Consider the following 23,195-nt stretch of genomic DNA (forward strand, 5'->3'; position numbering starts at 1 on the left):
CCGCGGCGTTAGTGCTGAGTCTGCAAAATGCCTCTCTCCTGTAGGGGTCGCTGCAGTGCAGGGATTCGCCAGCGTCTTTTCCTCCTACACACCCGCCGTCTGCAACCTCCAACATAATAACAGTTGCATTTATTTAACCGTGCCCCCTTTCTCAGTGCGTTTTCTGTTCTGAAAATTCCGTATGCACGGGGAAATCACCGTGCATGGTGCAACCAACAGCGTCTTAAAGGGAAAGTACAAGTTGTCAAAAGGTCCAGTATCCCTATTCTGAGCACAGTTTGGATTAGTTAGTAACTTGGCTGCTTTCAAGAATTTTCTTTGGATCTTATGTTCTCAACTGGATTGGGAAGGCGGTGGGTGATCGAGGGAACAAAGCCCACAGGGTGACCCGGAGTCTCAATTAATCTCTTAAGGGAACCCCAACAGTGTTTTAATTTGTATTTGGAAGCCTAACCAGTCACCAAGAAACGCGATTAAAGTGCTCACTTTATGTTAATGTCGCAAAATTTAATGTAAACTTTGGTTTATGCAAATCAGATGGAGGCGGACATGTAACAATCTGCTGGATGAGCTCAACAGGCCGAACAGCGTCTGTGGAGGTGAGAGGAATTGTCGGCGTTTTTTGTTCGAAACTCCCATGCGGCAGGACGCTTGGGAAATTTAAAAAGGTAGCGTGAATTTCAAAGAAGTGGTCTTCCAAAGAAACGAATGGCCTGTCATAATCCTCCATCCGCAATCATTGATCATTAACGATCTTCGGCAGGTTTAATTTTATGTCTTAAAATAAGTGGTTACAATGGATTTTTTAAATGTAAGATAAGTTTTAGAGAAAGTTTGTGCCAAGTGAGTTAAATATTTGAATGCAGCATCCTTGGAGCCCGCAGTCATGTTCTCTGAATCCGTGGAATATTGCGGCACTCTCCAATACGCACTTCATTCACAACGAAAGCAAGCACCGTTAATAATTGCAGATACTACTTCCGATAAGCACGTTTGTATTTCGTCCGATGTAACCCGAGCTGTAAATAGCATAATTATCACAATAACTAAGAGTAACTGCACGTCACTGAGGTGGAATATCGGCAGCAAACGGGTGCGAAGCTTGGCCGCCACTCGCCCTGTCGAAATGCAAGTAGGCAGCACAGTTACATACACACAATTACACACTTGACTTTACGTATTCGAGGCAAAGTTGGTGCCTGCATTTCCCCCCTCCAATCTTCGATGCGCGAATCTGATCTTGCGACAGCAGTCCAGAGAAGATTTCCGCGCTATCCCTCCGCCTCGGTCGCTGCCGCGGCGGTTTCTGCTGCTTTTCGCCGGCTGAATTCGGCGCTTGCAGTCAGGACGGAGCGAGGAAGGAGTGAGCCACTAGCGAGCGGGAGATCTACCCGTGAAACCTCGATTCCACTCAGAATGGACTGAGGTGTACAAGTGTTTCATGGCTTTGCTTTGGGGAAGGGGGCAGAGGGCGCCGTGAGAAGTCGGTGATATTCAGCATTCACTTACGTTCTTCACAGGGTCTGTTTTAAGTAGATGAAGATCAAGAGAGGCTTATCTATTTTTTTGAGGGGCATATCTCTGAGGTGTGCCAGGATTTGATCTCACCGTCTTTGCAGTGTGTCAATGCGGCGCTGTGCTAACGCAAACCAGGCAGCAACGGAGGTAAGTGAACCGTTGAAGACCGGTAATGGGAAGTTTAGCTGCACCAATAGAGTCAGTTTCAATCTCATTTGCAAGTAATGAAATACTAACTACCCAATCCTATATACAGTACGTATATAACCGGCAAAAGAATTTAACGCCGCCGGATCATCAAGGTCTTAGTAATCGAGGCTGATCGACTGCTGTACCAACTAACTGGTAAGGCTCCGTTTTTGCAACCAAAATAACTAGTAGCCGAAAAATAATAACCCCTTGCAATTACAGCGATGGTCGACCAATGTACGAGCCCATGCATTCTGGACCGCCACAGCCTTCTGTTGTAAGTGCCTAGTGCAGGTGGCAGTGTGGATTCGGTTTCTTCCCCTCACGATTTTACAAACGCACCCTCAGCTTCCCATTCAGGAAGGATTTCACCTCGTTTACTGACTGGCATTATTTCTAAGAATGTTGCCTCTCACCGCTGTTTATTTTATTTTGAAAGGTGAATGGAACGGGGTGTGTGTGTGTGTGTGTGTGTGTGTGTGTGTGTGTGTGTGTGTGTGTGTGTGTGTGTGTGTGTGTGTGTGTGTGTGTGTGTGTGTGTGTGTGTGTGTGTGTGTGTGTGTGTGCGCGCGCGCGCGCACTCGCCCGCGCGTAAATCAGTATGATATGTGCCCGTGTGTTTAACACTGTCAGTGGTATATGCCAGTGTCTCTTCCCAGAGTCAGTGTATGTGCTTCTGCCTCTATGTATGTCTATCAGTGCTTCTTAAACGAGCAGAGTGGTTGTGTATGTATTATGAGTTACAGTATATGCATTAGTGTACCAGTATTCAGTTTGACCGTATTCCCTTGCTGGCTGATAGACTGGGGATTGCCCGTGTTGCTTACAGGTACAAGCTCTCCTCCCCCGAGAGGGAGAGGTGGGGAGAGAGAGTGGGTGGGAGGGAGAGGGGTTGAGAAAAAGAGAGGGGATGAGAAAAAGGGGGGAGAGAGGGGGAAGAAAAAGAGGAGAGGCGGAGAGAGTAGGGGGTGGGGAGGGAGGGAGAGGGAGAGAGAGAGAGAGAGAGAGAGAACAGAGAAAACAGAGAAATTATTCCGTAGTGTCCTAAAGCCCGCCGAATTATTTCAAAGGATCCCGTTCCGGTGTGGCGGTGGAAACATTAAAGCGCCATCGGCAAGTCGGCAAACCAGACTATGAAGTATAAAACCGAGATGCCATCTCGAGCATGGTTCCTCACTCTTCCAATGCCTTTCCCGTCGATTCAACCTGTCTACAGGTCCAATGCGCTCAGATCGATCTGCATACTCATTGGACTGGCACTGGTCTGCCGTGAGCAGATAACACGCGTTCTATCGGCTGGCTGTCCGCGTCCACACTTGCTGCCGGTCACAGCCGAGGCAGTGACTTCCAGTACACTTTAATTCTGTGGAGAGGCGCTTCTGTGTCCCGTGTTGCGTTTTGCCCTGCAGTGGCTTACTGTTATCTTTAAATTAAGCATACGAGCAAGGTAAGTGTACTATTGGATTGTTTATCCGAACAAGGTGAAAGAGAATGGGAGAATCTTTCATATCGGAAAATCAACCCTTGGCATGAATAAAATGAAAAATAGTGGGTTTAGGGATTTAAAGGAGGACGTTTATTTATTTGTGCAGTATGACAACGGAGTATATTTAATTTCGCGAGGCCTCTGGGATCAGACTCTGTGTGTGTGAGAGAGAGAGAGGGACGCACGGTCCTGTCAATGTCTCCGGAGACTTCTACCTGAAATCCAGGCTGGCGGCGCGGGCATGAGCAAGTCCTCTACTCCTTCAGTGCCGTCTCCGGAGTCACCTCGCTTTCCCCACTCTGCTGGCGAATCTCTCGGAATTCTCCACTCGCCGCGGATTGTAATTGAAATGCAGAGATCGTGGCTCGAACTCCGGCTTGTCTCAGGGCAACCGAGTATGGACAGAATCTTCTCTCAGAGCCTTCTTGACAGCAGTAAAACAAACCGCTCTTCCGATTGCGACAGAGCGAGGGAAACATATTCCTCGTAATGAGTCCGATTAATGAAATTAAAGGCCAATTTTCCTGATTAACCCGATTAATGGTAATGAAGAAAACTACACTCTAGTCACTAGAGTCTAGTGCTATCTTGGTTTGATAGATCATTAGTTCACTATCTTTAAACTGGATTTTAATGAACTTTTTTTTAAGTTAACATAGGGGCACTTCAAATACCACTGTAAACGCTCAGGTTGATTGTCCGTCCTTGATGTTTCAATTGGCCCATCAGCTAAGTAGGGTCTAATTCTGCCGTCGCATTGTAACAATTATCATCGATGGTCACTGCAGTGATTGTGTGGAGTCTGTGTAGGGAGAAAGGTTGTGTTAAATTTCTCTTCGGTATTGGCAGTGTTTCGCTCTTTTAACAAGGGGAGAGGCATTTTGTGAGATTTATTTGGGTTGATGGTATTAGGGCAACCCGGAATCTCCTTAGCGGATTGAGTTAAGAGGAAGACACCGATGTGGTCGTCTTAACTGTGTAAATAAATCACACTCTTCGCAGGATTATGTGGCGATCGTTCTCTGTCTCTCATACTCTCTCTGTGAGAGGCGGGTGAGAGAGAATGAAAGAGAAAATGGGCGAGAGAAAGAACGTATGAGAGAGGGAGAGATTTCTGAGTGCCCGCATCTGGGGAGTCCGTTTGTGAAAAGGGATCCCCATACAGCTGCGAGTTGACGGAGGAGGGCGGGAGAAGTTGTGAGTTGGAATACCATGGTAGGAAGTATGAAGTCGCAGGGGTCACCTTTTGGTATTGACTTTGACCCAGATTCCAGATCAGCTGTTTATAGAAACGGAACATTCCACCCACTGGGTCACCAAACCAGGAAAATAGTAATCACCTATCTGCTTAAACTAAACCGAAATGTTCAATTTGCCTTAATTAAATCTGCAACTCGACTTATACTTACAAATAATTTGGCTGATATTTTGCTGAGAAAACGATATTGCACTGTTCATAACAATACAAAATTGGTTCTGAAAATTATAGCACGCTTTCATATTTACATACTAGAAAGGTGAGTGTAATTTCGTTATATTAGGTGAAAACAATTTATTATTAGATAAAATAATGTGAAGTGAGCTTTCATACATCGGCACTAGGACCCAGCGGTGTTTCCCACCGCGCTCCCATCTTGCGGTAACGCCAGTCACTTTCCCTTCCTTTCTGAACACTAAGACTGTTACAGGCACTCGGCTACAGGAGCGCCCCGCCTCAGTCTCAGTAGCGATGAATGGCTGAGCTGACAATCACTGGGCCACCTCATCGCGAATGAACTAAACTGGAATCGGTTACAAACTCGAGTTGAAACAGATACAGAGAGTTTCAAACACACTTCATCTGCTGGGTCCTAGCGCCCTAGTCATCACATCGGGTGGAAGAGAATGAGATGGTTGTAATTGATCTTAATGAGATTGAAGCAAGATAGCATGTTTTAAAATAAAAAAGATATCCTTCTTATACCACTTAAATTTCAAGTGTTGAGAAATTATTTAAATTGTTACTACGCAATAAATTCAGCTCCAACCATTATTGAAAGTTTGTATTTAACAAATTTATTCCCCAAATTTGTAGGTTAATTACCATGATCGTTTTTATATTCTTGATTTAAGGTTATTTTATTGCGTATTAGGAGCGATTGCTCTGAAGTAAGGCTTTTTAACGCTGGGTTATAACTATTTTATACTTGATACAAGCAATATAGTTTATCACAATATAATTAAAGGTTATAATCAGTTACTCGTGCGGTGCCTTGACATGTTTTCGGTGTATTTGTTTATATACGCAATACCTACACCGCGTATTTAAACAAATGACATGGGTGACAAGGTAGCGTAGCGGTTAATGTAATACCAGTGACCCAGGTTCAATTCCTGCAAAAGTTTCTACGTTCTCTTCGTGACCGCGAGAGTTTCCTCCGGCTGCTCCTGTTTCCTCCCACATTAGTAAGCGGGTTAATTGGGTATAATGGGGCGGGCGTGGGCTCGTTGGACTGGATGGATCTGCTCCCTTGCTGTCTAAATCTACAATAGAGAAAATAATATTGAAAATGTTTATAGTGATATTCAATTAAACGTCAATGACGTTAACTCTTTAACTTGAGGTTTTTCCCAATGATTTGTATTACTCAGTCACCCAACCGACGCGCCCAGAAACCAGAAAGAAACTAGTTCCTTCTGAACCCTTTATCCCTTTCCGATTAATGATTATTCGAGATCTTACTCGATTAATTTTTTCGTGTAAGGGTCCAGAAGAACACAGAATGATATTAGCTGAGAAGGTTGGATCAACTGATACACTTTTTTTTAAAAAACAATAAAATTGGCCATCGGCAGCTTTCTTACCTTCCTAAGTTATTGTGTGTTATATGTGAGTTATGCGTACTGCTGTGCTTTACATCCGGTTCAGAGAAACATTGTCTCGTTTGACCGTATACACGTATATAGTTAAATGACAATAAACTTGACTTGACTTCGTCCCAATTAGTTAGGGGATCACTCTTAAACTGTCATCCCTGAGATCCCCAAGCCACCAGTGCACCAGTAAAAGGAGCTCAACCAATCAACAGCGTATCTTTTGGCGGGGGGGGGGGGGGTTCAATGCAGAATTTTCCTTGTGTGAAATTAACGGGCTTTTTCCCAGTACTCTGTAACAAAGAGTGCGTGTTCTCCAGGTAGATTCTGGGACTTGCAAGCTGTAATTGGAACAGCGGCGTTGCTTATCATTTGTTGAGTGCCTGACTACTGTGAGTTGGCTATGGTTCATATCGTCGAGGGTGGCTCGGAAGGAGATGCCAGCAGGGTTCGGGAAAGAGTCGACGTGGTCATTGGAAGGTCGATTTCATGGCGACAGCAGCATCCGTTAGGTCACTGAGTACATCTCAAGTATTCTATGTGTTTTTTTCTGCGATTGATGGTAGGGGATCTGAGCGGAAAAGGCGCGCGAAGTGGAAAGAAAGGTGGTGCTGGGTTGGAGCGCGTTATCTTTTGAAACGGCCAGGCTCAACTTCATGCCCCTCGCGAACGCCGAGCTCCTTGTGAAAGCAGTACTGTACCTGATCTGCTGCCCTGCTACTGTCAGCAACAGATTGTCGGGGCACAAGGTGCAATTGTTACGTGTTCCACTTTCATCTTTAGTTTAAAGATGCTTGTATTTAGTGGTGAGCTTTATAACATTTAATAAAGCAGATTCTAACGAGGATCCCGTATAGGAACGTATTTCACCGTATCTCGTTGGCGTAGTTTCGGAACTGACCAGAGAAATAGTCTGCTTGGCCGCCTTGTCTTTCAGTGTAACCTCGGGGATTCAGGCTGCTCCCTTTCCATTCTGTGCGTAATTAAAGATTTCCTCCTGAAGATCGAACGCTTTCGCGGCCCAATTCCCGTTCTTTCTTTCACCCGCTGTTAAGTCCTCGCATTGATGCAGTTGAAACAAAGTTCTGATTTAGCAGCCGAGTAACTTGATTATTTTTGAACTTGCCTCTGGCTGCGTATCGCAATACGTGCGGCAATACGAACTAGATATAATGTAGATGTCGATCTGTGCAAGTACTGGCGACTCGAGTGAGACGCACGTCAACCCCACTCACCATATTTCCAGCGAAATCTTTGCTGGACAGAAACATTTTCAACAGTTGGGTCTGTGTGGTGTTACATGCAATCAGTACTGATTGTTAATTGAGCACTCGGGAGATAGCGGAAGTCTGATTCTCCCCTTTTCAGATTTGGCACTTGATATTGGAGAGGATCGTTTAGAATTATTCCAGGGCCGGGAGGGAACGGAGTTCCTTCCCAAAAGCCTGTCTGTCTGCGCGAGTCCCAGACTTGGCAAGACTGCGAGTTTCCTTGTGAAATTGACGCGCGGTCCTAAAAATAATGCAGCCCCGAGTTGTATTTTACAAAGAGCCGACCTGCATCCGAACAATTTGTCAGCAGAGGCCAAGGTTGGGAAGGTCAAGCGCCCTGGAGTCGAATCTGGAGAGATCTTTGTACACATCTAATTATTAATTAGGGCTTCCAAACAAGAGTACAACAGTGAAATCCTAATCACTTATTCAGAATCATAGGGACTAAACACATCTACCTAAGCATGTTTTTAAAAAGAATTAGCATGTGGTGCTGTGCCATCGCCAAGATTTCCAAAGTTAGAGTCATTGCCTTTTTCAATCATCGTTAACTTTTGAATTAATTTCTAGTTCATTCAAACAAACTTTATTCTTAAACAATTGAGCCCCGCGGTGGCATGCACTTTGACCCAGGGTTACGTGCTGTAGCCGACGAGAGAGGAAGCATTGGGTAATCGACCCCTAAAACATTGGCCGGGATTCAGCGAGTTCCTTGCAGCCGCCCTTGAGGGTTGGCCCGATGTGGTGACGCGCGGATCCCGTGGCCTCGAACAATCCGCACCAAGTCAGGACGGATTCGCGAAACCCGTCCTTGCTTCAACTACCCCACGAAGCAGTTCTCGTTTCTTCCCTCGGCTGGACTGGATCCCTCCTCCCGCAGGGAACGAGCGCTGTTACTTGGTAGGGTCTATTTTTATCATCCTTGCTGTGCGAGGAACGGAGACGGAATGGGGCTGGCGGCGTGTAGACTGTTGCTAGAGGCGAAGTAGATTGAAGGCTGCCTCTCTTATTCATGAAATTCAGCTGTCCGAAAAGAACAGCCAGACTAATTCCTCTGTCACCCTTTTCTTTTATCAGACGTTAGCGCTAAATGTTCTAAGTTCATAAAGAGCACATTGATCTACTTAATTCATTAAAAGTTGGCTGTTAATTCAGTTGAAGTTCTAATTATTGCAATGTAGTATTGCATCACCTTTCTCGCTGCAGTTGTTTTGTCGATTGGGTCTTTGTACTAATGGGTAAATCCTAGACTGATAATTGAAGAATAGCAAATCTCTCCGTGAATCCTTTCAAAGGTTCTGTTGGAGGCGGGCAGATATCCTGACGAGCTTTGCAGGTAGCCAATGAGCGCAAGGCTAGCTTTTGGGGGCGTCCCGAACGACGCGAAAGAGCCAATGGGAGAGCGGTGTGGGCGGAGGCTAAAGCCCTGGTCTTAAAGAGTACTCATCTCGGCCGAAGCATTGCTGCGGGAATAAGGATGAGACAACTCGTTACCTGTAGGTATTGGAGAGTGAAGTCCTGAAGGCTGTCTGGGAGTTGATTAAGATACATTGCAGATTTTGGAAGTTGCCTTATTTATTTGAGGTACTTGCATTGAACGCAACATCCTGATTATTTGGTAATGCCGTTGATTCGGGGTTCGGGGCAACAGTAGTCTTTATTGAAGTTGGGTACGGATCAGTGGTAGATTCCCATTCTGTGTTGTGCGCTGTATACCATGAAGATCGTAAAATTGGATTCTTCATCCTTTGGTTGGGGCGCTGTTTAATCCCGGGTGGCAGCTCATCGTCACTATATCACCTTGAAGATGGAGAAGTGCGGGGGGCACTTGGCTGATGCGGAGGGTGGAGAGAGACCCCGACATTGTAGGGATCAGAAAGGGACGAATACAAGAAGGGGATGAAGCGAGTACCATGGAGAGGGACTAAGCAAAGTTTATGCATCCCACACTCACGCACTCCTTCCCTTTCACCAGGCCACGGCACTGATGACAACTCTGGTACTTAATCTTTCTCTCTCTCCCTGTTCAGGTTCACGATGCTGAGGGCCGGACACCCCGTGGTGGGCGGATTGTAACTGCGTTCTTGAGCTGGGAGTAAAGCGTAAAGCAGGAACAAGCGGCCAGAATTTTGAATCAAAGAGGGTGGAAGATATGGCAGCGAGCAGCGGCAGCCTCAGTTACTTCATCTTCCAGCTGCTGCTGATGGTCGTCTCCGGTCGGCGGGAGTTAGTTAACCCAGAGTACAAGACCTTCCGAGGGGAGAACGCCAACTGGGCGTTCAACCACCTGGCAGTGGACGAACGTACGGGCAGCGTGTACCTGGGAGCGGTGAACCGGATCTACAAACTCTCCAGCGACTTGCAGCTCCTGGTGGTCCACCAGACGGGACCGGACGAGGATAACCCGGACTGTTACCCGCCCCGTATCGTGCAACCGTGCAGCGAGCCCCTGCGCCTCACCGACAACGTTAACAAGATGCTGCTCATCGACCAGGTGGAGCGGCGGCTGATAGCCTGCGGGAGCTTGTACCAGGGCATCTGCAAGGTGCTGAGACTCAACGACCTCTTCAAGCTGGGCGAGCCCTTCCACAAGAAGGAGCACTACCTCTCCGGGGTCAACGACAGCGGCTCGGTGTTTGGGGTCATCGTGGCGGGCCAGGGGCAGGGCTCTAAGCTGTTTGTGGCCACGGCCGTGGATGGCAAACCCGAGTATTTCCCAACCATCTCCAGCCGCCTGCTCGCCAGCAACCCGGAGGCCGACGAGATGTTCTCCTATGTCTTCCATGACGAATTCGTAGCCTCTCTCATCAAGATCCCGTCTGACACCTTCACCGTCATCCCCGACTTTGACATCTACTACATCTATGGTTTCAGCAGCTCGGCTTTCGTGTACTTCCTGACGCTGCAGCCCGAGTTGGTCCACGCCGGGCCGGGTTCCACCCGCCAGAGGGTGTACACCTCCAAGTTGGTGCGCCTCTGCCAAGCCGACACTACCTTCAACTCGTACGTGGAAATGCCCATTGGATGCGTGAAGGACGGTGTGGAGTACCGACTGCTACAAGCCGCCCACCTGGCCAAGGCCGGCCCTGTGCTGGCTCGGGCACTGCGCATTACTGCCGGGCAGGACGACGTGCTTTTCGCCGTCTTCTCCAAGGGCCAGAAGCAGCGCAGCCAACCCCCCGACGAGTCCGTGCTTTGTATGTTCGTGCTCAACACCATCAACGAACACATCAAGAAGCGGCTGCAGTCCTGCTATCGGGGAGAGGGCTTGTTGGACCTCGCCTGGCTCAAAGTTAAGGACATCCCGTGTGTATCCGCGGTAAGCTCACTCTCTGTGTTGTCTACCTTTCCCCGTTCGGTTTTGTTGGCGACCGTGTACAGTCGTAGAGGTTGAGACCAGACTAGGTCCGTTTTCCCCGCAGAGAAGTTAAGAGGGTCATTAATTCAAGTTCAAATTCAAGTTTAATTGTCATCCAATCATGCACATAAATGCAGCAAAACGAACAGCGTCCCACTGGAGCCAAAGTGCAAAACACAGAACCAACAGTCACACACAGCGCATTTAGCAAGTGAAAGTTTGACAGCAGAAAAACATACAGTTACAGAAATCTGAACAATGATGGAGCCCAAGACCCTGAGCGTCATGTCCTGTAGACTGATGTGCGCGGCAGTCCCCCCGGAGCCACGTTTCTCCAAGAACAAGCCCGCATTAGTTCTCATTTCACCCAAGTGATTGAAGCGTTATAACATCTGTGAAGGTCATAACTAGCACAAAAAGGGGACATTTTTAGAGTAAGGGGAATGAGATTTACAAGGGATCTGAGGAGGACTTGAGAGAGTGGTGGAAACAGAGTTGTTGATAACACCTGCGAAGTGTCAGAACTGGGGTTTCTCCACCTTTTTTATGCCATGGACCAATACCGTTAAGCAAGGGGTCCAGGGATCCCAGTTTGATGAACACTTGAATCACGTAGCCATAGAAGGTTATGGACCAAGTGCTGGAAATGGGAATGATATGGACAGGTGTTCAGCACAGACATGGCGGGCGAAATGACCTGTTTTCATGCTACTTGACTCAATGGCTAAGCACCCACGCCTATGACACACTTCAGTCTTGAATGGAAGCATTGGACTAAGTGCAGTTTTGGCCGACGTTCATTGAAACCTTCTGGAGCTGCTAACTTAGGAATAAGTGGAATGGGTACATTGGGAAGCTCTTTCCTCAGCTTTGTTTAAAGAACAAGAGAGGATCTATCCCCAGTATCATGACCAGCATTTCCACCTTAATCAATGTCATCAGAACAGATTAACAGACACAAAATACAGGCAGGACTCAGCAGGTCAGGCAGTATCTATCTGAAGGAATAAAGAGTTGATGTTTCAGGATGAGACCCTTCATTGGTCTGGAAAGAAAGGAAGGGGGATGCTGCCTGACCTACTGAGTTCCCTCAGCATTTTGTGTGTGTCATTCTGGATTTCCAGCCTCTGCAGAATCCTTTGTGTTTATAATCAGAACAGATTAGTTATTTATCACATTGCTGATGGTAGGACTTTGTTGTGCACAAACTGACCACTGTGTTTCCTAAATTGTGGAGGTGCCTGCAGTTCAACCCTTCTGTGCTGTAAAAAAAAATACTCTGTGGTATCCTTGGGTGATGACAGGTGCTCTATAAGAGCAGAGTTTCAAGTATGTTCTGAGCCACAAAAATAGTATATGGACTTGATATACAGTCACTGGCCACTTTATTAGGTACAGGAGTGGAACCCAAATGTAGTCCTTGGCTGCTGTAGCCCATCCAGTTCAAGTATCATGTTGTGCATTCAGGGGTACTGGTTTACACACCACAGTTTATAATGCATGGCTATTTGAATTGCTATCACCACCCTGTCAGCTTGAACCATTCTCCTCTGACGTCTCTCATCAACAAGTTATTTTCACCCATAGAACTGCCACTCACTGAATTTTTCTCACACCATTCTCTGTAAACTCTAGGAGACTGTTGTGCATGAAAATCCCAGGAGATCAGCAGTTTCTGAGATACTCAAACCACCTCATTTGGCACCAACAATCATTTCACAGTCAAGGCACTTGGATCATATTTCTTCCCCATTCTGATGTTTGGTCTGAACAACAACTGAATCTCTTGACCATGTCTGCATGCTTTTATGCATTGCATAGCTGCTAAATCATTGGCTGATTAGATATTTGCATCAGCGGGCAGGTGTACCTATTAATATGTCCACTGAGTGTATACCCTCAGCTTCTGCCTTTGAAACAAATCTAATTTCTTGAAACAAAATGTAATTAGCAACCTAGAAAGAAAGCTTTCATTTATTAAGTTTAATTACTTAAGACATCTTCTTGTATAATGGATTGATTATTGAAGAGCACTTGACGTTGCTGTGCCCTTTAAAACTCCACTGTGTTACACAGAGCAAGGTCCAGCAAACATAATGCAGTGGATTCCAGTTAATTGGGACACATTGGGACCTGATCATTTTGACCCAATTAAACCACTGCCCAATTAGCCAAAGTTTCATGAAAATAGTAAAGAGGTATAAAAAAGATAAACTACCATTTTACTGAGTAACAAATTATGTATTTAAATGAAATGCAGAACAAATTAGAGTATTTTCATTACTACTGCAATACTATAAAACGATGTATTGGTTCCTAATAGTTATCGACTGAGGAATTCATCCAGTATATACTCCTGTGTTCTTTTGAGTGTTAATGAACAAATTAACATACATACTGAGTCAGATGATGGACGGCTTCATACATGAATCCTCCAAATCTTCATGTTCATTGTCCCATTCAAGATGATTGCCAATACCTTAATTCTTCATAGGTCCTAACTTGTTGAGGTATTAAAATCACTGCTTTTTGAATACAAGCACACACAACTGATGCTATTTTAAAAACTGTTTGCTCTAAGCACGGTATAGTGATTAATGGCCACACAAGTGTACGCGACTAACAGTAATTGAAAACTGTTTGGAAACAGTTTCCTGTCCCAATTAAGTGGCATTGCATCCCAAATAAATAGAATTGCAGCCATTTTCTCGATTAGATTTTGTTTTGCAAGTGTTGTCCTAAATAAGCGGCTGTCCCGATTAACTGATGGCCCAATTAACTGGCATCCACTGTGTATGAATGACCAGTTAACCTGCATCTGTTGTTTGAGGAAGCAGTGTTAGCTGGGAAAAGCTCTGCACTTTCAGATGTCCTTCCAAGTTCAAGTTTATTGTCATTCAACCGTACACATGTATACAGTCAAACAAAATATTGTTCCTCTCGGGCCAGGGTGAAAAACACAGTACATATAGTTACGATCCAGCAGGTAGAGCCACAAAATATTGATTTATTTATTGTGATACAGCACCAAGTAGGCCCTTTGAGCCACGCTGCCCAGCAATGTGCCGATTCAATCCTAGCCCACTCACAGGACAAGTTACAATGACTGATTAACCTACCAACCAGTAGGTCTTTGGACTGTGGGAGGAAACCCACATGGACACAGGGAGAACGTATTAACTCCTTACAAGCAGCAGTGGGAATTGAACCCGGGTTGCCTGTACTGTAAGGGATTGTGCTAACCACTACGCTACCGTTCTGCCCCAATACTAATGTCAGCACAAGTTCCTGAGTGACAAGGCCTGAAGACTGACAGGTTGACATAAAGTGCAAGGTGCATGACTAGGTAAGACAGTATGCTGTCACTGGCACAAACAGTATTATCAATATGTGAAACAGCAGCAATAAGAGGTTAAAAGTGACCAGTGAAGGATGAGAGTTGGGGAGTCGGGGAAAGCAGGGCATTGAGACACTTGTGCTGGGTGACAGCAGGGTGTTAAGAGGTCTAACAGTCTCAGTTCAGAGATGGGGCATAAATCAAATACTTCATTTAAATTGTGATACCTCTTGTCTTTACCGTGACTTGTTCTAATTTTTATATCCAAATCCATTTGGCCCAAATGGTTTATGGTCTGCGTGAGCCTCATTTCACTCTCCTAGGACATATCTTTTGACTTTGTTTCCTCTAGTACATATCAAATTGAGCACACACTTTGCAACAGAGATTAAATGTACAGCTTCAGACTTTGTGCTTAGCCGGTTTTGAAGAATGTGTGGTGATAGTCCTCATTTGATGGGTAGTTCATTTGCATTGCTACATGAATTAATTTCTGCAGTGACAAAATTCTGCATTATCTTTTAATAGCCACTTGGCATTCCTTGATTCATTTTTGTTGTATCAGCAAAGAAATTAGAATCCTTATTTCAAATATGATAAAATTAATTTGAGTGGGGTATATAAGTGTTTTCATATTTTTTTAAACCTTACTTGTAAGGCTGGTGATTTATTTGTGACTTTAGGGCTTATGAATTATTCACAGCACTACGTGCATATTAAAATGGAGTGTTCTGATGGTTCAAGAGTGTAAATGAACCATGTGCCACAGAATCATGTCACCGGATCAGGAAATGTATTGTTTTCAATTGGGTCTTGTGCTGAGCCAGCTAGCTCAGCTACCTCATTTGGTTTGATAATAATTTTCATTCCACTGCAATTTTACTGTTTAAGCTTGTAACCACAATATCTCAATGTCTTTGCAAAATATGTGCATTGATGGCCAGACCATCCGTGAGCACTTGAGTCCTTCTTGCCTGCCTGTCTGATCTGTTTATTTATTGATTGTTTTATTGCGTGGGCGAGACTCTCCCGGTCCTTTGAGCCATGCCACCCAAAATCCCCTGATTTAATCCTGGCTTAATCACGGGACAATTTACAATGACCAATTAACCTACCAACTGATATGTCTTTGGACTGTGGGAGGAGATCCATACAGTCACGGGCATTGATTACCTGTCTCCATTTTCAGTGCTCAGTTGTTTGGGCGATGTTGTCCATTGTTTGGCCTTGTTTCTCCGGGCAACTCCTATCCTACTGCGATTGCAGATTGTTAGCTTTCTTGGACTATGACATAGACTATCTGTACTCCAAACTTTCAGCTGTGCAGGCAGCTTATGGCAACTTTGTTACCTCCCTCATCTTCCAGATGCTCTTTCCCTCGACCTCCCCAACTCTGCACTTAATTGCCTTGTCAGTTACCTTTTTTTTTCCAGGGTACTGTATGTTCTCTCAATCCTGTTACTTTATTTCAGTGATGTTGATACCTTTGTCAAAGTTCCTGTGTGTGTGTGTGTCGCGCACACACACTCACACACACACACACACACTCTCACACTCTCACTCTCACTCTCACACTCTCACTCTCACTCTCACACTCTCACACTCTCACACTCTCACACTCTCACACTCTCACACTCTCACACTCTCACACTCTCACACTCTCACACTCTCACACTCTCACACTCTCACACTCTCACACTCTCACACTCTCACACTCTCACACTCTCACACTCTCACACTCTCACACTCTCACACTCTCACACTCTCACACTCTCACACTCACCACTCACACACCTGGTCCAACTTGACAAGTTCAAGAGGGATCTTCTGTAGCAATAACTTGGCCATTGTGATGCAAAAGTTAGTTAACAGTGACAAAGAGGAGTCCAGAGCCCGGTCACCCCCTTTATCTTTTTAGGCCCATCATTCGCCACAGCTGCTTGACAAAGTCCGCTGTCTTCTATTATCGTACATAATATTGCAGGTGTGGCCTCACTCGTTACTTCTAAATCTGCACCAAAACTTCCCAGCATTTATATTTTGTATCATGTACTCGGATCCCCAATGTGCTGTGACTTTGTGTTGCAAAAATAGCAAGGTAGTGTTGAGTGTATGTCCTCAGACTCCTGTACCTCCTCCCTGATGGTAGTAGTGAGGACCATGTCCTGGGTGATGGGGGCCTTAAATGTTACATGCTGCTTTTAAGAAGCAATGTCTTTTGAAGATGTCCTCAGTGCTGGGGAGGCTAATGCCCATGATGGAGCAGGCTGAGCTTACAGCCCTCTTCATCTCCTTCTGCTCCTTTACACTATACTCCATCTGCCAAGTTCTTACCCATCCAGTGAACCCATTGATATCTCCTTTCAAGCTCTTTGCTCATAACTTTGTATTATTAGCAAATTTGGCTATAATATGCTTCACCCAAGTCAATAATATAGATTATGAATGGTTGGAATTCCTACATGTGGAAGCCTGCTAGTTACTGATTGCTAGGCTGATATTGACCTAATATTCCTCTGCCCATTACTGCACAGTATATTGCTCCCAACCACGTATGTTCTAATCTTGTGCAGTAATCCTTTTATATGGTACCTTATTGAATATTCTGAAATTCTACATACCCTCCATCTTTTGGTTACTCCTTATTCATCCTGTTCATTTACATGCTCAAAGAATCCCAGTGAATTTGGAGAACCATGGTAGTGTAGTGGTTAGCATGATGCTATCACAGCTTGGGGTGTCAGTTCAAAGTTCAGTTCTGGCGCTGTCTGTAAGGAATTTGTATGCTCTCCCTGTGATCGCGTCGGTTTCCTCTGGGTGCTCCGGTTTCCTCCCACAGTCCAAAGACATACCAGTTGGTAGTTTAATTGGTCATTGTAAATTGTCCTGTGATTAGGCCAGGGTTAAGTAAGTAGGTCGTTGGGTGGTTCAGCTCATTGGACCAGAAGGGCCTGTTCCACACTAAATAAAATAATAAAAATGTCAAATATAATTCTTTTGTTTCATAAAACCTTGTTGACTCTGCCTCATTCCCTGATGATTTCACTTAAACTTTAAAGCACTTGCTACCTCTTTTACTGCTCCCTTTGTAAGTTTCCTCTCCTCATTCCTTTACAAAATTTATCATTTCTTCTTAAATATCCTTTCTGTAGAGCAGGACTGGTATATTGTTCTTGCTTGGAGTAGATATAACATAGATGTAGGAATCAGAATCAGGTTTAATATCACTGGCATATGTCATGAAATTTGTTGTTTTGTAGCAGCAGTGCATTACAATACATAATAACTGTAAATTACAGTAGGAAATATATTTTATAAATGTGTATATATAAGTTAAATTAAATAAGTAGTGCAAAAAGAGGAAAAGAAGTAGTGAAGTAGTGTTCATGGGTTCAATGTCCATTCAGAAATCTGATGGCAGAGGGGAAGATGCTAGTCCTGAATCATTGAGTGTGTGCCTTCAGGCTCCTGCACCACCTCCCTGATGAGGGAGAAGAGGGCTTGCCTTGGGTGATGGGGGTCCTTAATGATGGATGCTGCCTTTTTTGAGACATCGCTCCTTGAAGGTGTCCTGGATGCTGGTGAGGCATGTGCTCATGATGGTGTTGATTGAGTTTGCCAACATTCTGCTGATTATTTTGATCTTGTGCAACCCCACCCCCACATACCAGATGGTGATGAAGTCAGTTAGAATGCTTTTCATGGTACATCTGTAGAAATTTGTGAGCATCTTCGGTGACATACCAAATCTTCTCTAACTCCTAATGAAATATAGCTGCTTTCGTGCCCCCTTTGTAACTGGATCAATATTTTGGGCCCAGGATAGATCATCAGAGACGTTGACACCCAGGAACTTGGAAAGGGTGAGCAATTTCACTGTTGATCCCTCAGTGAGGACTGGTGTGTGGATACAGGATGTTAGATCTGTAACTATTAGGTCTGGGTTCACAGGGAATCAGTGTAAACACATACACACAAAATGCTGAAGTAACTCAACATGTCAGGCAGCATCTATGGAGAAAAATGAACAGACGACGTTTTGAGCCGAGATCTGTCCTGATTCAGATTTATTGATTTACGCATACATGAAACATACAGGGAAATGCCTTGTTTAAGTTACAACCAACAAAACCTAGGGACGTGCTGGGGTCAGTCTGCAAGTGAAACCACACATTCTGGCGTCAACAAGCATGCTCGGCTTGGCGGAAGAACACAGAACACAACAAGCAACAAAACAACAGCAGAACAAGCCCCTTTCCTCCCTCGCACCCACCTATCCACACACATGGACAGCCCTCAAACTCCACAACAGGCCTCCAGTCTTCAGTCTTCGGCCATTGGGCTCCAACTTCCAGACATCTGATTGTCCAATGGGCTCCGATCTTTGATATTGAGCTGATGAGGGGGCCCAAACTTTAGGCTTGAACTTCGGGTGCACTGACTGACCAACACTTGTGTCTCCTGCTTGCACAGACATCCAATCCTGTGGCACCCCAACTGGACTTCATCACCCATCATCCAGTGATGAGTAGAGGCCTGGACTGTGGATGTTCTTCATCTCTTGTCGTAATGAATGGTCTCAGCCTGAAATGGTGATTGCTAATTTTCCTCTATAGATGCTGCCTGACCTGCTGGGGTCCTCCAGAATTTTGTGTGTGTTGATCCAGAATTTTCAGCATCTGCTGTTTCTCTTGCATCATGGGATCAGTGTAGCAACCGATCTTGCCTCAGCCAGTTATTTTTGGTGTGCTTGGGAAGACTGAGCTTGCGTTGTCCACCCTTTCATTTCTGTCTTGATTCGTAAGGGAAGCAGGATTGAAAAGACACCTGTTTGGCCCCTCCGTGATTTCATAAGCGATTTACCCACCACACCTTTTTATCTGCCCGCATCTTTTTCTTTCCTTTTTGGGACATTCCCCACATTTAAAGGCGATTTATAAATCTAATTTTTTCCAATTTGTTTGACAAGCAATAGTTGCTAGCCCTGTTGTGCCCTTCACTAGTTTCAGTGCTGACCCCATGCACATTCACAGCAGTCTGAAGAGTAGCAATGCAATCATAAATAAAACTCTCCGTGGAAGATAGTGCAATTCAACTGGATGATGAGGTACACATAATTTGATAAGTGTGATGGGGTCTGTTAAGGTTTACAATGAACCCACTTACCCTATTGACAGAAAAAACAATTTATTTAGACAATGTACTACAAGGCCAATCTGGCCCACCAACCAACCGATTTAACGCTAGCCTAATCACAGGACAATTTACTATAACTAATTAACCTATTAATCAGTATGTCTTTGGACTGTGGGAGGAAACCCGAGCACGCAGAGGAAACCCACATGATTCACTGGGAGTGTGTACAAACTCCTTTCAGATGGTGCCAAATTTGAACTCCAAACTTCAGAACACCCCAAACTGTAATAGCGTCGTGCTAACCGCTATGATACCATGGTGCCCCACTTCTCTATAATGAGGAGCAAAGCTTAGTTCTGTTCTACCTCGGGGCCTCGTGTTACGGTTGCGAGGTCATGAGGATTTTCAGTGGGGTTGCTGAATGGATCAGTTTGTTGTAGTTGCAGATGTTAGTGTCATCAATCAGTGCTCAATCCTGCATCAATACAGGATTTATTAGGTACAATGTATGATGTACAACTGCTCATTAATGCAAATATCTGATCAGCCAATCATGTGGCAGCAACTTAATACATAAAATCATGCAGACATGGTCAAGAGATTCATCAGAATGGGGAAAAGATGCAATCTAAGTGACTTTGACTGTGGAATGTTTGTTACTTCTAGACAGGGTGGGTTGGGTATCTTGGAAACTGCTGATTTCCTGGGATTTTCATGCACGACAGTCTCCAGAGTTTACAGAGGATGGTGTGAAAACAGCAAAATAAATCTGGTAGTTCTGTGGGCCAGTACACCTTGTTATTGAGAGAGCACAAGGAAGATGGCCAGACTGCTCCAAGCCACAGGAAGGTGACACACACAACATGTCGAGCCTTGAAGTGGACGGTCTACAGCAGCAGAAGACCACGAACATACACTCAGTGGCAACTTGGCTTGGTACAAGAGGTTCCTAATAAAGTGGCCACTGAGTTTATCTACTCCCGAGAAGACCAGTACACCAGTACTGAGCTGCAGAGAGGATATTTGTAATTAAATGAAACATTTTATAAAGGAAAGTGGAGAATAAACCTTAACAGGAAGGTAATAGTAGAGGTAGCGAGTGGATTGCTTTAAAAAAGTATAGAATCATAAAGTAACTTATGCAAAGTGGTGCTTCTGAGGGGATGGAACAAAGGGTGGCGGCAGGAACTTGACCACCAGCAAAGATCAAAGATGGCCTAATCGAAAACCCCTCTGCCCCCTCATTCTATCTTCTCTCACACCCTTCCTTTGGGCAAGCAACACAAAAGCTTGAGAATGCGTACCACCAGGCATTCCCACTGCCATCAGGCTCTTGTATGATAGAGATGAACTCTTGATCTCTGTCTACCTCACCATGGCCCTTGTACCTTATTGACTATCTGCACTGCGCTTTCTGTGTCACTGTAACACTTTATGCTGCACTCTGTTATTGTTTTTCCCTTTATAGAACCTTAATGTCCGTATATATGGAATGATCTGTTTGCATGGTGTGCAAGCAAAGCTCTTCACTGTATCTTGGTACATGTATTCTTAGTTTAAAGGTTTGAGACTCCTTTGTCTTTCCATTTGGGCAGTTGCTAACTGGAAGCCATTGAAGTTCCGTTCACAACAAGCTTGATACCACTTCAGAAAATGATGAGCACTTTAGAACTCATGAAATATCAAGGTAGGCTGAGTGAGCTAGGGTTTTCTTCTTGGAGTAAAGGGGGATGAGAGTTGACTTGATAGAGGTGTACAAAATGATCAGAGGCATAGAGAGAATGGACTGTCAGACATTTTATTCCCCAAGTAGAAATGGCTCATACCGGGAGTGTAATTTTAAAGTGATTGGAGGAAAGTATAGGAGGGATTTCAGAAGTAGGTTTTTTTTTACACCTAGAGTGTTAGGTGCTTGGAATGTGCTACCAGCAGTGGTGGTAGAAGCAAATATGTTACTAGAATTTGAGGAACTCTTAGATAGATTCATGGATGATAGAGAAGTAGGATAGTAAGGGATAAAATTGGTCCTCTTGAAGATCAGAGTAGTCAGCTATGTATGGAACCAAACGAAACGGGGGGAGATCTTAAATGGGTTTTTTGCAGCTGTATTTACTAAGGAAACTGGCATGGAGTAGATGGAAATAAGGCAAACAGGTAGTGAGGTCATGGAACCTATACAAATTGAAGAGGAAGAGGTGCCTACTATCTTGAGGCAAATCAGAGTAGATAAATCTCCAGGACCTGACAGGGTATTCCCTTGGACCTTGAAGGAGACTAGCGTTGAAATTGCAGGGGACCCCGGCAGATATATTTAAAATGTCAGTATCTATGGGTGAGGCGCAAGAGGATTGGAGGATAGCTCATGTTGTTCTGTTGTTTAAAAAAGGCTCTAAAAGTAATCCGGGAAATTATAGGCTGGTAAATTTGACGTTGGTAGTAGGTAAATTATTGGAAGGAGTACTAAGAGATAGGATCTACAAGTATTTGGATGGACAGGGTCTTATTAGGGAGAGTCAACATGGTTTTGTGCGTGGTAGGTCATGTTTAACAAATCTGTTAGTTTTTTGGGGAGGTTACCAGGAAAGTGGATGAAGGGAAGGCAATGGATGTTGTCTACATGGACTTCAGTAAGGCCTTTCACAAAGTCCTGCATGGGAGGTTAGTTAGGAAGACTCATTACCTAGGTATACATGGTGAGGTAGTAAATTGGATGAGACATTGGATCGTTGGGAGAAGCCAGAGAATAGTAGTGGAGGATTGTTTCTCTGAGTGGAGGCCTGTAACTAGTGGTGTGCCACAGGGATCAGTGCTGGGTCCATTGTTATTTGTCATCTATATCAATGATCTGGATGATAATGTGGTAAATTGGATCAGCAAATTTGCTGATGATACAAAGACTGGAGGTGTAGTGGACAGTGAGGAAGGTTTTCAAAGCTTGCAGAGGGATTTGGACCAGCTGGAAAAATGGGCTGAAAAATGGCAGATGGAGTTTAATACAGGCAAGTGTGAGGTATTGCACTTTGGAAGGGCAAACCAAGGTAGAACATACAAGGTAAATGGTAGGGCACGGAGGAGTGCAGTAGAACTGAGGGTCAGTGAATACAGATACACAATTCCCTAAAAGTGGCATCACTGGTAGATAGGGTCATAAAGAGAGCTTTTGGCAGATTGGTCTTTATAAATCAAAATATTGAGTATAAGAGTTGGAATGTTATGGTGAGGTTGCATAAGGCATTGGTGAGGCCAAATTGTGCAGTTTTGGTCATCAAGTTACAGGAAGGATATTAATAAGGTTGAAAGCGAAGGTTTACGAGAAGGTTTATGAGGATGTTGCCGGGACTTGAGAAACTGAGTTACAGAGAAAGGTTGAATAGGTTAAGACTTTATTCCCTGGAGCATAGAAGAATGAGGGGAGATTTGATAGAGGTATCTAAAATTAAGATGGACATAGAGTGAATGCAAGCAGGCTTTTTCCACTGAGGTTAGGGGAGAAAAAAACCAGAGGACATGGGTTAAGGGTGAAGGGGGAAAAGTTTAAAGAGAACATTAGTGGGGGCTTCACACAGAGTGGTGGGAGTGTGGAATGAGCTGCCAGATGAAGTGGTAAATGCGGGCTCACTTTTAACATTTAAGAAAAACTTGGACAGGTACATGGATGAGAGGTGTATGGAGGGATATGGGCCAGGTGCAAGTCAGTGGGACAAGGCAGAAAAATGGTTCGGCACAGCCAAGAAGGGCCAAAAGGCTTGTTTCTATGCTGTAATGTTCTATGGTTCTATGGCTATGTAAGAGGGAAGAGAGGTTGATCTCAGAATGAGTTAAAAGATCGGAACAACATCATTGGCCAAAGGACTGCACTGTGCTGTAGGGCTCTATGTTTTAAGTGCTTTTTTGAGTGTGGGCTCTGCATAATGTAGGAAATGTGGCAGTCAACTTGTGCACAGAAGATCCCAGGGAAAGCAAGAATAATGGGCAGATAATTTGGTTGGTGATTTGGATTGGGGGATCTGGCGACTTCTTTGAAATAGTGCTGTTAGAAATTTATTA

At 44.6% G+C, this 23,195-nt stretch overlaps 1 protein-coding gene across 8 annotated transcripts in view; it reads left to right on the forward strand.

The window, feature by feature from the left end:
* Positions 1–1,013: 1,013 nt before the first annotated feature.
* plxna4 (plexin A4) overlaps positions 1,014–23,195 on the forward strand; it is a 721,825-nt gene continuing 699,643 nt past the window's right edge. For 2 of the 8 annotated variants that reach the window (XM_059987084.1, XM_059987085.1), the window contains exons 1-3: positions 1,014–1,665; positions 1,775–1,863; positions 9,348–10,636. In XM_059987084.1, the coding sequence (XP_059843067.1) occupies positions 9,470–10,636 (1,167 nt within the window). In that variant the 5' untranslated portion in view covers positions 1,014–1,665; positions 1,775–1,863; positions 9,348–9,469. Of the gene's footprint in view, positions 1,666–1,774; positions 1,864–2,729; positions 3,155–8,077; positions 8,218–9,347; positions 10,637–23,195 lie in introns of those variants that run through there. The other 6 variants (XM_059987077.1, XM_059987082.1, XM_059987079.1 and 3 more) reach the window with 6 other exon arrangements.

This window comes from Hypanus sabinus, chromosome 13, assembly GCF_030144855.1.
Source record: "Hypanus sabinus isolate sHypSab1 chromosome 13, sHypSab1.hap1, whole genome shotgun sequence".
Classification (NCBI taxonomy): domain Eukaryota; kingdom Metazoa; phylum Chordata; class Chondrichthyes; order Myliobatiformes; family Dasyatidae; genus Hypanus; species Hypanus sabinus.